General features: G+C 37.9%; 1 protein-coding gene across 1 annotated transcript in view; it reads left to right on the top strand.

Moving 5' to 3' along the window:
- Nucleotides 1–11,352, top strand: part of LOC132393110 (integrator complex subunit 6-like) — a 129,732-nt gene extending 118,380 nt beyond the window's left edge. The window contains exons 16-18 of the mRNA XM_059967922.1: nt 2,394–2,765; nt 7,255–7,348; nt 10,534–11,352. Of these exons, the coding sequence (XP_059823905.1) occupies nt 2,394–2,765; nt 7,255–7,348; nt 10,534–10,627 (560 nt within the window). The 3' untranslated portion in view covers nt 10,628–11,352. The remainder of the gene's footprint in view (nt 1–2,393; nt 2,766–7,254; nt 7,349–10,533) is intronic.
- Nucleotides 11,353–14,012: the final 2,660 nt, after the last annotated feature.

Below are 14,012 nucleotides of genomic sequence, written 5' to 3'. Positions count from 1 at the left end.
AAAAGCCATAAGGAGAGGAGAATATGAAGATAAGCTAGCTAATAATATAAAAGGATACCAAATGTTTTTCATATGTATATTAAAAAGAGTTGAGAGTGGATATTGGACTGTTGGAAAATGACGTTGGAGAAGTAGTAATGGTGGACAGAGAAATATCGGACAATCTTGATTATTTTGCGTAATTCTTCATTGTAGAAGACATTAGCAGTATGCCAGAAGTTCGAGCGTGTAAGTGGAAACGAGTGAGTGTAGTTGCTATTATTAAGTAGAAGGTACTTGGGAAGCTTGAAAGGTCTGAAGGTAGATGAGCCACCTGGACTGGATGGACTACACCCCAAGGTTCTGAAAGAAGTATCTGAAGGATTCTTTCAAGTATCACTAGATTCTGGAATGGTTCTATAGGACTAGAAAATAGCAAATGTCACACCACCCTTTAAGAAGGGAGGGAGGCAGAAGAAAGGAAATTGTAGGCCATTTAGCTTGACTTCAGTGGTTGGGAAGATGTTGGAGTCTATTATTAAGGATGTGGTTCTGGGGTTCTTGGAGGCACATGATAAAATAGGCCAAAGTCAGCATGGTTTCCTTGAGGGGAAGACTTGCAGATGAATCTGTTGGAATTCTTTGAGGCAATAACAGGCAGGATAGACAAAGAGACCGTGGATGTTGTTTACGTGAATTTTCAGAAGGCCTTTGACAAGGTGCTGCACAAGAAGTTGCTTAACAAGAAAAGAAGCCATGGTATGACACAAAAGATAGTAGCCTGGATGGCAGATTGGCTGACTGGCAGGGTGCAAAGAGTGGGAATAAAAGGTGCCTTTTCTGATTGGCAGCTGGTGACTAGTGGTATGCAGGTCAGTATTGGGGCCACTTTCATATTATATGTCCATGATTTGGATGATGGAATTGATGGCTTTGTGGCCAAGTTTGCAAATGATGTGAAGAATGTTGGTGAGGAAGCAGAGTCTGCTGAAGGACTTGAACAGATTGGGAGAATGGTCAAAGAAGTTGCAGATGGAATATAGTGTAAGGAAGTGTACATTCATGCACTTTGGTAGAAGGAATAAAAGCATAGTCTATTTTCTAAATGGGAGAACATTCAAAAATCAGGCGCAATTGGACTTGAGAGATCTTGTGCATGATTTCCTAAAGGTTAACTTGTGGGTTGATTTGGTGATAAGGAAGGCAAATGTGAGTTAGTATTTGTTTTGAAAGTACTAGAATTTGCTGAGGCTTTGTAATGAATTGGTCAGACTACACTTGGAGTATTGAGAGTAGTTTTGGACCTCTTACCTTTTTTTAAAAAATGTGCTTGCATTGGAGAAGGTCAAAAGGTTCACAAGAATGATTCCGGGAGTGTTTGATGGCTCTATGCCTGTACTTGCTAGAGTACAGAAGAATGGGGGAGGGGGGGAATCTCATCGAAATTTATTGAATATTGACAGTCCTAGATAGAATGGATGTAGGCAGGATGTTTCCTGTAGTGGGTGAGTCAGCCTCAGAAAACAAGAACATGTCTTTAGAATGGATTTAGAAAGTATTTCTTTAGTCAGAAGGGGTGAATCTGTGGAATTCGTTGTCATCGACGCTGTGGAGGCCAAGGTATGGAATATATTTGAAGTGGAGATTGATAGGTTCTTGATTAGTCATGGTGTTAAAGGTTACAGGGTGAAAGCAAGGGAATGAGGTTTGAGAGGAGTAATAAATCAGCCATGATGGAATGGTGAAGTAGGCTGAATGGCCTCGTTCTGCTCAATGTTTTATGGCTTTATTATGTTTAATAATATTCCGTATAGTTGTGCTTGGGACATGACTTTCAACATACTACCCTTGACTTTTCCACACATTGAGCTTGACTATAGCTACCAATGTTAGTTTTCCCTCAACTGATGCAGGCAATGCTGCTTAACAGTGCATTTCTTCCTTAGTGCTGCATTGCATTATTCAATCTTGAGGTCTTTGGAATGGAACTTCAATTCGCAGCCATGTCACAATCGAGCAATGGTAAAGATATCAGGCAATTAGTTCAGGGAAATATACGACAAAGGTGAATGAAGCTTTTCTCCGGTAATGATTTGGGAGAGTCTTGGTTGAGTCACTGAGAGCTGGCTTTTCTGCTGTAAGATGTTGGGGGAACTGTTGACATCTGGCTGAGCAGGCAAGCAGCACCACCAACAGTATAATATTTACTACATTGAAATATCACCCAGATTGTGTACAAGAACTATTGTGTGGTGTTGTTCTGTCATGTTCTGAATTCAAGGTTAAAGTCATCTAACCATGATGACTCTCAAAGACAAATGAATGGAGTGCTTTGTTTAAAGAGTAAATAATCTATGTAAAATTTTAAATGGCTGCATTAATGTTTACTGGGTTGTTTATTTCTCCTTTTGTAGAAACTGAAGAAAACCAGGCTGTGTGTGTTGATTATGTTGAAAACAATATTGCGGACTCACTTGCAGTTGAAATTCCATCCCAGAGACTCGACTCATCATCACCGCTGATCCATTCAACTTCTGGCTCCGTGGAGTTTACAGAAGAATTCACCAATCATGAGATGGACGGTGGTCTATTAGTGGTCAATAATAATTCTATTAGCAGTGTTGACCTTAATCACGAGGAATCAAAAGACAGTGAAGTTTGTCAGGATGGACTTTTGAACAGGTCTTCACCAAATGCTATTAAAACACTTATGAGGTCAAAACAGCAAGAGACTAATATAGAGCTAAGGGCACAAATTTTTAAGGAAATCCGTAAACCAGGCAGACGTAAGTATAATTGAAGAATAAAATGTCACTTGCTTTGCTTCCCTGGAGTAACAGTCTTCTGCAATGTTTCTGTTATGCATTTTCAGAATGTTTGACTTTGCTTGTTGATCTCATCTGCAGCCTTTGCTACTGCTTCAGATGATCTGAAGTGTTAAGCTTTTGAGGTGTTCAGGTATTGTAGTAACTGTCTGTACTCTCACATGGTGAGGCTCTGTTCCAGAAGTAGTCTCATTTAACATGTCCTCATTTTCCTTACTCTCTCTTTATCTGTGTAGTTACCTGTCACACGTTCAAACTTTTAAAAAACCAAAGCTAGGAAGACGGAGAATCTGCAGAAGCAGTGCTTAGTGGTCTGCATTAACATCGGTGTATGGATCAGTTGTATGATTGGAAGAATGTTGGAAACATCCAGTGGTTATTGTCAGTCGTATCTAGTACAGTGTCCAGAGTTGAATGTGGATCTGCTTTCCTAAGTCTTTGTCACAGCCCTAATGCCACTTGGCTGATGGTTTGGTTTATTATTATCACATGTAACAAGATACAGTGAAAGTCTTGCATACAGATCAAATCATTACACAGTGCATTGAGCTAGAACAGATAAAACGATAACAGTGTAGAATAAAGAGTAACAGTTAAAGTAGTGCACTGCAGATGAATGATAAAGTGCAAGATTATAATGAGTTAAATTTAAGGCCAGGAAGTTGAGCCTGTTGATACGTGCTTTCAGTCATTTCTATCTTTTGCCTAATGGGAGAGGGGAGAAGAGAGCATGTATAGGGTGGGTGGGGGTCTTTGATTATGCTGGCTGCTTTACTGAGGCAGTGAGAAGTATGCATGTTGAGAGGAGGCTGGTTTGTGTGCACAACTCTGTAGTTTCTTGTCATTGATGTTGACAGGAACATGTGCACTGTCTCTCGAATTTGTTAACTAGCTCTTCTGTTGACATTGAGGGAAACGTTGTTGTTTTGAAACCTTGTCACTAAGTCCTCCACCTCTCTTTCCTGTACTCTGACTCATCTTTTTTTGAGATGCAGATCACTACAATGTTATCATCTGCAAAATTGTATATGGAGTTGGAGCAGAATTTGACCATGCAGTCATGAGTATGCAGGGAGTAGAGTAGGTGGAGCACCGGTATCAGGAGTTGCTGTCTATCCCTACTGATTGTGGTCTGTTGGTCAGAAAGGCAAGGATCCAGTTGCAGAGGGAGGCATTAACTCTCAGGGTCCAGAGGTTGGTGATGTGTTTGCTTGGAATAATAGTTTTGAAGTCAGAACTGTAGCCAATAAATAATAGGGTGACGTAGGTTTCTTTGCTCCAGAGATGAGTGTAGAGATGGTGTGTGCTCTAGATAAATCACAGTGATTTATCTAGGTCTGAAAGCTGGAGTTAATGTGTGTCATAACCAACTTCTTGAAACACTTGATAGTAGGATGCCATAGTCATTATCTTGTTTTTCTTGGGTACCGGGATTATAATTGTCTTGAAGCAGGGAGAGGTTAAAAATGTCTGCAAATACCCCTGCCAGCTGATCTGCACTGGATCTAAGGACACAGCCAAAGACGGATCTTGCATCTGTGATGATTACTGTGGATTAAGGTACACTATCAGGGTGGGTGCTGACGTGTTCATTCCCTTTTGTTTAAACCATGCTTGAGTGTGGTAAGCTCATCAGGAAGGGATGTGCTGTTGTTGGTGATGCTGCCGAACTTTGTTTGGTAACCCATTTCATACATAAGCCCTGCCATGGTTGAGACTAATTTTCTACTAGTACTGTCTCTTACCATCTCTGATAGCTTTATGGAGGTCAGATTTTGAATTCTTAAAGGTCACGGTCACCTGATTTGGATGCTGTAGACTTAGGCTTCCCAGCAGAGTTTATCCATAGTTTTTGGATTGTTTTCTTTGGTACACAGTCCTCAACACACTTGCTGATAAAGTCTGTGATGGTAGTGAGACATTCATCTAGGTTGGCAGTTGAGTCTTTGAAAGTAGACCAGTCCACTGACTCAAAGCAGTTACATGGAATCTCATGTTTCCTCAGACCAGAACTGTATGACTGTTCATGATCCTCCCTTTTCAGTTTGTTTGTATCCAAGGAGTAAGAGCACAACTTGCTGGTCTGATTTACCAAAGTGTGGATGAGGAATGAGTAGGTAGGCATCTTTGGTTATATAGCAATGGTCACGAATGTCTGGGCCCTAGTGGGACAGGAACCCCTCTTGAAGTTAGCTTGGTTGAAATTACTGGCAATAATGAAAAATGTCCTGGTTTGCACTAGGACCAGGAGAAACCAAGTGGTTTTGCATGAAAGTTAGACTTCCTCAGTGATTTCTTTGGAAGGCCAGACATGATACTATAGATGGCCCTCTAGTATTTAAGGCTGTGGACCACCGTTTTGGAATTTAATTCTACTTAACTAGGTATTTCTGTCTGTTTTGTCAAAAAAAAAATCAGCAGCTGGAACTGACAATGAAGTGTTTGAGAGATTTGCCCTGTGTTTTATCATTTTATTTTTTTGAACACACAATCTGGTCTAGCCAGTTGACTGGTCCCTTTAGAATTTGTCTTTTGAGTATTTTATTTGGCTTTTCATAGATTATTTAACAGTGGAAATCACAAATCTGATTGTGTTTCACTGACTTCAACTCCATTTTCTGTTATTTGGTGGACTTCAGGAGATTGATTTAGCCACTTAAAAAAAAAACTGGGACAGCAGAAGCATTAAGGTCTCAATCTCTGTTACCATAGTTAATTCACTGTAGGCAGCTAACTGAGCCTGACACTTTTCTGTCTTCATATCAAACAAACCTCTTATCCTGGGGTCTATGAACAAGGGTAAAGTCCCAATCTGTTTTTGACGGTAATTTAGTAACAGCAGAAAGTTGCAGCTTTTCTCGCTAGATTGTAGAAAGTGTAGCAAAGGCAAGACTGGAACTAGGTGGTGGTAAATGTTGTGAGCAACAACTTTACCTCCTGCTACAAGTGTACCCTGAACTTTGGTTAATCTGTGCTGTGATTTATGTACTGCTGTGATAAGTAATCACTTGTATCCTGATCATCAGTAGAACTGTGCAAAGAGTGTTCTAATGCTGGCAAAGATTGATAAAGTGCAATTTAATAGAAGTCCTCTTCCTTGAATAGTGTCTGTAGAGATAGTATAAAACAAGTTAGTTAAACTAGGGGCAGTTTGGAATTTATCAAAAGCTGCACTGTAGAGATTTGGTCCCGTCATTACCCTTGTACCTGATCAAGGATTTGTACTTGAATGAAGACACTGACCTTTTGTTATGGAGCTAGTTGATTCATCCATGGCACCCTTTTGGATGCGAAATTTAACTGATAAATTCCATCAACATTGACATTGGGTACAACAAAACTGCAGGTAAATCCTCTGCAAAGAGGAGTAACTAATGTCTTCAATAAGTGCTAGTTGACCTGAGTATATACAATTTTTAAAATATATTTGGGGAAAGATTATTTTACATTTATAGAGCACCATTTCAGTATTTTGCTCAAGTGCTCAATGATGTGTTTCGAAGGTGTAAACATTTTTGCCCACATCAAAAGGTAACACTGGGTGATTTCGTATTTTGAGTCCATGGTTACGAAATTCTGATGAGGATTGTAGTAGTGTTCAAAGTTCAGGCCACATCTGTTTAAAATTTTTTGTTTCTTTAAGGAAATTGTGTATCCTAGTATGAAACCAATATCTTTATGCTTTCTATATCATCACTTTGTGTAACTTGTCAGGTAATTAATTCCATTCACAATAATGGAAGCATACAAGATGTTTGGTACACCACCTGTCAAACAAATAACTCCATTATGTTATAATTGCTGATGTTTTTACAGTTGGCTAGTTGGCAGAGTTCAAGATATAAGCAGAGATCAATGGCAGAAATGATTTCTGACAATATGGAAACTGAAATAAACATTAGAAAACTCTTGCTTTCTCCTAACTGTTCATGGACACATCTTGGAATGTCCGTACGGATGTGGTACATACAGTAACCGATGTTCTTTTCAGTTCAATTTTCAATAGATAATTAGTGTCTATATTTTGAAAACATTTACAGTAAGATTTGGATAATTCAACACCCTTCAGTCCTTGTGTACCAGACTGAAAGGTTTTCCAAACTTAGATATTACTCCACAAGACTTTAATATGCCTTTTTTAAGATGTTAAAAGTATAATTTTATAGTGAGCCAGGAAAGTTTGAGTGGGGAAACAAAGGTCTGGTGAGTTGAAAGGGAGGATGGGAATGGGTCTTAACCATTTAGTATTGTTGCGATCCTTTCCTAAGATGGATGGGGTCTCAGCAACCTAGCACCCCTGCCTTGTAGTGATCACGTGACTTTGCTGGACATGACACTGACTAGGATTGTTTTTCTCATTGACTATGATGGGAACAATTAAAGCACTGTAGCACTTGAAGATGCTGGAGTATTAAATTACAATGTTAATTTAATATTGTCTGTTTTTCAGATTATGAAAATATCTTCTATTTATTGAAACTAGTGCAAGGCAGTCTGGAGACACGGATGGTTTTTGTACAAAATGTCATTAAAGAGGCAGCAAGGTAATTCATCAAATGATCTATCAATGGGAATTTTGAAAGTGCATCATGCCAGTTTAAGGATTATTTGATGTATCAAAAGTAGCCAATTGATCAATTGCACTTTGGTGATGGTATAGTTGGGACTTTGTTTTTCTTAGTGTTTTGCTGTATTCACATCTTATGCTGACCTGTTATGTTTTTGAAGGGACTCTTTCATTCCCTCCACCCCCAACCCTTGTGTTTCAAGTCATTTTTGGCAAATGACAAGCCTACAAATTTTAAAAGGTGTTGATACTCAAAATAGAAGTATCTATTACAGGAGTGATGGGATCACATTTATTTAGATGCACCGGGATTGATTTTAGGTGCAAAAACAACAAAAATTGAATCCATATATTGATGTGTGTGTGTGTATCTATATGTATGTATGTGTGTCTCTGTTTTGGTTGCTTCTGGTTCAGTTTTGTTTTTGATCATTCTGTTCCAGATTCCACACTTTATTGAAAATTATTTGGAAGATGTTAATTAGCTTCTATGTGCAATCTGATTACAACTTCCTTCTGATTAAGAAAAGCTCTTGGTGTAGATCAGTGTGTGTATCAGGGAAATTCCAGACAAGCCACTCGGTCTGATAGCAACAATCATTCCATAGTCAAAGTCACTTAGATCACATCTCTTTCCAATTCTTATGTTTGGTCTGAGTAACAACTGAAGCTCTTAACCAAGTTTGCACACTTTAATGCATTGAATTGATGCTACATGATTGGCTGATTTACTATTTGCATTAATGAGCAGGTTTATGGGGTGTACCTGATTAAGCCACCACTTTATTAGGTATATTGTGCAGGATAACAATCTGGTTTACAATTCATACCCTTGTGGTGATAAAACAGGTTGCAACTCATGAAAAAGCTGCATTAGTTTTCACCTACAGCTGTTTTAAATATCTTCAGTGCTTTTTAAATCGAGAAGTAAATTCCAAGGTCTAAGCATATTGAGCAAGGATTTGGAGCTCAGAGTAATTTGAGTGTGTGTATTTCTACTTTCAAGCTTCTGGTTAGAAATTGATTTGATGTCTCTTAATGGCTTCATGATGTGAGAATCACACTTTTATTTCAGATTTCAAGTTTCTGTTCTGAATGTACACCTTGGGAACTTCTCACTCAATTCAGAGTGCTTGCAGTTCTCCATTTCATAACATGTCATGTAAAATTCTGTCCCCTGCAAATTACTATATTTGAATTTCAGATGTTTGTAATGAAATGCATACTGCTTCTCTCTTGTTGCATTTATAGAGAAGGAAATATTCATTAAACAAAGAATGCAAGGACAATCCAGACTGGCTGTAATCACTGCTGCCAGGACAGTAATGTTTATAGGGTCACCCAAAGTTTGTTATCAGTGTTAGAATCAAAGCGTTCTTGCCAACTCATTCACCCAGCCAACTATTTCTGAACGGTTGACAGTTTGAAACAGATCTGCTAACATCCTCCCTAGCTTATCCCAGGGCAGCATGCTCACTTAAGATTACTACTGCCTTTGGCTTCTCAAAGACCTCCTACTTAAGATATCTGTGATAAAAATTCATTTGAGGCACATTGTTGTACAGATTTTTTTCATGGCAATGTCTTCATTCACTTTTCTGTTGAGCAATAATATGATGTGACTGGCTACATAGTGTTTTAAAAACTCATGGTATTCTGGTTATACAGTTCGCATTATCTTCTGGGCACCCAGAACCTGATGCTTACTGCGGAACCTCTATGCATCCATCTGTTATTGATCACACGTACTTAATTGTGGATCATTTCCTGCCTCCCAAGCACAGCTGGTTCATTTGAAAGTATACTTCAACTTTTTTTCTGTTGTTTTTTGAATGTGGAGACAATCTGCAAGGACAACTTAGTTAACCTCTTCAGCTATGGCTGATGTCCTTGTATCCTTTGGCTAATATCTGATGCAGAGCATGGTTATGAAACTTGTACAACTGCAGATACTTCTCTGGCATGCACAGCAAGCTATTGAGACCTTGAAGCAACAAATCAATGGTGAACTGGTGCTGTGCAATAAAGAATCACCAGAATCTATCTGTATTGCACAACTGCAGTGTAGAGACCTAACCATGGAAAACGAAAATGTTATTCATTTTGAAGGTCAGTGTGTGGCTGCAAATTTTGGAGAGGATTTTACTAGCAAACTTGTAGGAGATTCACATACAATACATAGAGCAATATGCTTGAGTCATGTTTTCACAAGCTGCTTTGCAGTCTTATTCTGAGAATTTCTTGAAAATTGATCTTGCAGCTTGTAATTTTATTGCAACAATAACTTGCATTTGTCTATGATCTAAATGTGGGTTCTTAGGAAGAGAATTTCATTGCTTATATAATTCTGGGGAGAGCAAGGCGATGGGGAGCTGATATTGGACTGGGAGCAAATACAGAAAACAAGTTTTAAGGCGAAGGCATTTTGAGAGTTGGATGCTGGCAGTAGTGTTGGAACAAGTTCATGGTGAATGGAATAAAGGTCGGCGGGCAGCAGAGTATTGACTAGGCATGACCAGAGTAATACCAGTATGGATGTGATTTCATCCACAGTTCAGCTGTGTTTCCCCCCTCTACCCTCCCCAGAAAACACATGGAAAAATATTTGTGTTTCCTTTTAAAGCATAATCTTCCTCTTTTTTTAAAAAAAACAAAAAATGATTTGGTTTCCTGAAAATGTTTTCTTCAGTAATCAGTGGATACCTCACATTGTACCGGAATGACTTCTCTCTTTCCAGCTGTGAACAGCAACAAAGAAGCAATCAGTCAGCTTTTGAAAGAATGCGGTTAAGGCTCTTCATGAGACTAAAGGTGTAGAGATACTTGAAAATTAGGCATTATTTAGTGAGATGGTGTTTTCAAGTGGGAAAGTGACAATCTTTATTTGGCTTTAAATTAATTTGACTGGCTTATAATGAGTCTAATTAGACCTATTTTGGATGCTCATGTGATTGAAATAAACCAGCTTGATAGGAATAGGAAAGTTATACATATTTTGATTATAGCAGTTTTTGATTATAGCAATATTTTGATTAATTCCAGCAGTTAATATCATTCATGATTGAAAGGTCTCCACCACCCTAAATATCTCCGTGATGAAGAAACCATTAATGGATTTTTGCTACAAAACACTAATGCTCTTTAATTTTGTTTTTTAAATAGGTTTAAAAAACGAGTACTGATTGAAGAACTTGAAGGGATTTTGGAAGAAATACAAAGTAAATCCAGTCGGGTAAATTTTATCAACAGCCGATAATGAATCCTGAGATGTGAGACCGGACTGTTTTCTGGTATTCTCTTAAAACATTTGAGAAAGCCACAATGGACCACACAAGCTTATTTTTACTGTACTTTCACTCATTCTGTGGTTAAATTTGCCTTCACTTTTCTTTGCGCCAATAGATCTATCTGGATATTGGCAAAAGTAGTGTTAGGAGTGCCATCATTTGGTGATAAAGATGATTGTATGACACATTCAGGACACTGGGCACAAGGCACATTACTATCTAAACAGATAACTTATGTTATTTTACCTTCAGAAAGACACCATTCTGTAACATATGCTTTCTGTGATTAATTATTGTTTTTGTGTTGAAGGAACTTGCCTCAAAAATGGGATAAATCATTTGGCAAAAATGAACCCAATTGGATTTTCATGTTGCATGGAATTAAAAGGAAGAAAAGTCTTTTGTGTCCAATGAATTCCAAGATGTGTTTTTGTCTTGTCTGCATTTTGTCACAGTTTCCTTTTGGCCTGCCCTGGTTTACTCAGGTCAGTCCTTCTGATAAATCTTTGGGAACTGGCCCTTATCAAGAAAGTTGTATAAATAATAAGGACATTTGTCTTTTTTTAAACAAAACTGATTTGCCTAAGACAAATTATTTTTGAATGGAACATTCTATCGTAAAAGGCCATATTTTGGAGATTATTTAAATGCCTTTGTTACTATTTCCTGCATTAAAAATATCTATTTTATATTGGATTGTTTTCCTGTGCGTGTGTAACCAGCCTTGTGTACTCTGGGTGTCTTTTTCCTCAACAATTGGCCCCACTGTCTACTTGGGAGGATGCCATTTTTGTAGATATTAATTATCTAAACTGCTGTGTAGTGATGCATTGGCAGTGTACTCAACACATGTCTTGGACTGGATTTTCACTTTTATAGAAGGTAAGTCCAAATATTTTGAGTGGACTCAAGAAAGGAAGTGATGTACCACTTGAATGTACCCCTTTTGGGAATTCTCAGGCAGTTTTACTCCTTGTGTAAATAGTACTTTGACTGAACAAACCTTACTTTAGGAAAAAAGTGTTAAATAATTCTGAATTTCTGTTGCATAGATGAGTTAACTGTTACTTCTAGAATTAAATTATGCAATCTTATTTGTCAAGTGGTATGTATAGTTAGTAATTCCCCAGCTAGATGCTATTTAAATTAACAAAGTAAATAGAACAATAACATACAAATTCCTGGAAGGTACAAAGGGCTTATTGCTTCATTCATAATTCAAAATTACATAAAGACTTTAATTTCTGTAGCACCTTTTAGGATATTGCACAATTCTTTAAAACCAGTTGTCTGTTTGACATTCAAATGTTGAAATGTAGGGAACATTGAACCAACTTGTACATGAGGTTGCCACCAACAGCAGTGTACTAAAGATGAGATGCTTTAGTGATACAGGTGAAGGTAGCTGTTGGTCAGGATGCTGGGGATAACTCAGCTATTCTGCAAAATAGTACCATAGAATCTTTTGTGTGCACCTGAATGAGCAAAGTGGGTCTCAGTTTAATGGTTCATCCAAAACAGCCAATAACCTTTGGAATGTCTTTATTCATGAGGATCCATTACTTGACCCATGAAAACTATTGTCCTGTGGAATTAAATAGCCTGTATTAACATGACATTTTTACATTGTTTCCAAGTTCTGCAAGGTAAAATTTGCCCAAATGCCTGAACAATTAGAATGCTACATAATGTGCTACTAATTATAAGTACTATTTTTGAGCAAATTAATTATAAATCAACAGTTTAATTATCTTAAATGTACTATGTATTTAGCAAAAGCATGAAGGATTAAGCTTAAAATACTATCACTGGTTGGACCACTGAGTGTGGTTTCAAATCCTAGCTCTAAACTTAGGAAAAGACATTGAAGGATGCAGGGATGATTTGCAAGAAATGAAGCCCAAAAGAGGATATTCAGTTACGTGGAAACATGACAAACATTGGGATTCTTTTGTGAACATAAAATATTAAGGGAAGAGGTGTATAAATGTATGGTAATTTGAACAACTGCATATGAAGAGCATTATTTGAAAAGCAACATGTATCAATATCATTTTACCTATGTTGCGATGGCACAGCAAAAAGTAAAATGGCATGTCAGCCTTAAATACAAGTGCCCAGGATCTTGTCAGTAGAATCATGGCTAAAATAAAGCAGACCAGAGTTAACAGGCCAAAACAAACTAAAAATAAAATTACTCTTTGGTGAAGGGTATTTCATAGCTAGTTTTCTTCATTCCATGGTAAGTTTGTTATCTTGTCCCTTAATAAATCCAACTACAGTCTTGAATTCTCCATACGTCCCAGTGATTTAATCAAAATTCCAAATTTGTCCCAGATACACGATAAAAGTTCATGTGACACTTTAAGAAATTCATTATATTAACTTAAGGTATTTGTATTAACTATATGTCCTTGTCTTTGTGTACCACCATTCCTGGCAGTTATGTCATTTTGTGTTTCTTGAAGATACTTCTTAAATTCTTGTTTTTAGAGCTTCTTTACTTGGAGAGAAGTAGGATAACTTTATTACCTCCACCCCTGTTGGCAAGGGATAACAAACACTATTTCCCCTTTTATCTATATTCCACAACTACATACTATTTGCATTCAGCAAGGTCCTGCTAACAGCATTAGTGATAATTAACTGCTTAGAATGAAAATACCTTGTGTGGTAGTCCATGGGATCTTTCACATGCATCTGATAGTGCAGAATGCTTAATGACTTGTGTAAATAATGCTACTTCTGCAGACTTAACACCAGACTGTTGATCTGAGCTTTGTGCTTTGATCTGTGATGTGGATTTACACCCACAACCTTCTGACCCCAGCAAGAAAAATGCCTCAAGTTTATTGTCATTTCCACCATAAACTGCTGGTACAGTACACAGTAAAGACAAAACAACGTTCCTCCAGGACCTTGGTGCTACATGAAACAACACAAAACTACACTAGACTATGAAACAACACAAGGCTACACTAGAGTATGTAAAACAACATAAAAACTGCACTAGACTACAGAGCTGCACAGGACTACGTAAAGTGCACAAAACAGTGCAGGGCAGTACAGTAATTAATAAACAAGACAACAGACGGAGGACAAATTACAAAATAATAATGATGTAGATGTCAGTGCAGGCTCTGGGTATTGAGGAGTCTGATGGCTTCGGGAAAGAAACTGTTACATAGTCTGGTCGTGAGAGCCCGAATGCTTCGGTACCTTTTGCCAGATAGCAGGAGAAAGGAGAGTTTGTGTGAGGGGTGTGTGGGGTCCTTCACAATGCTGTTAGCTTTGCGGGTGCAGCGTGTGGTGTAAATGTAATAGTGGGAAGAGAGACCCTGATCTTTTCAGCTG

Source organism: Hypanus sabinus, chromosome 4, assembly GCF_030144855.1.
Source record: "Hypanus sabinus isolate sHypSab1 chromosome 4, sHypSab1.hap1, whole genome shotgun sequence".
NCBI classification, from domain to species: domain Eukaryota; kingdom Metazoa; phylum Chordata; class Chondrichthyes; order Myliobatiformes; family Dasyatidae; genus Hypanus; species Hypanus sabinus.
The sequence above is the reverse complement of the archived record's forward strand: the minus strand, read 5'-3'. Positions and strand labels throughout refer to the sequence as shown.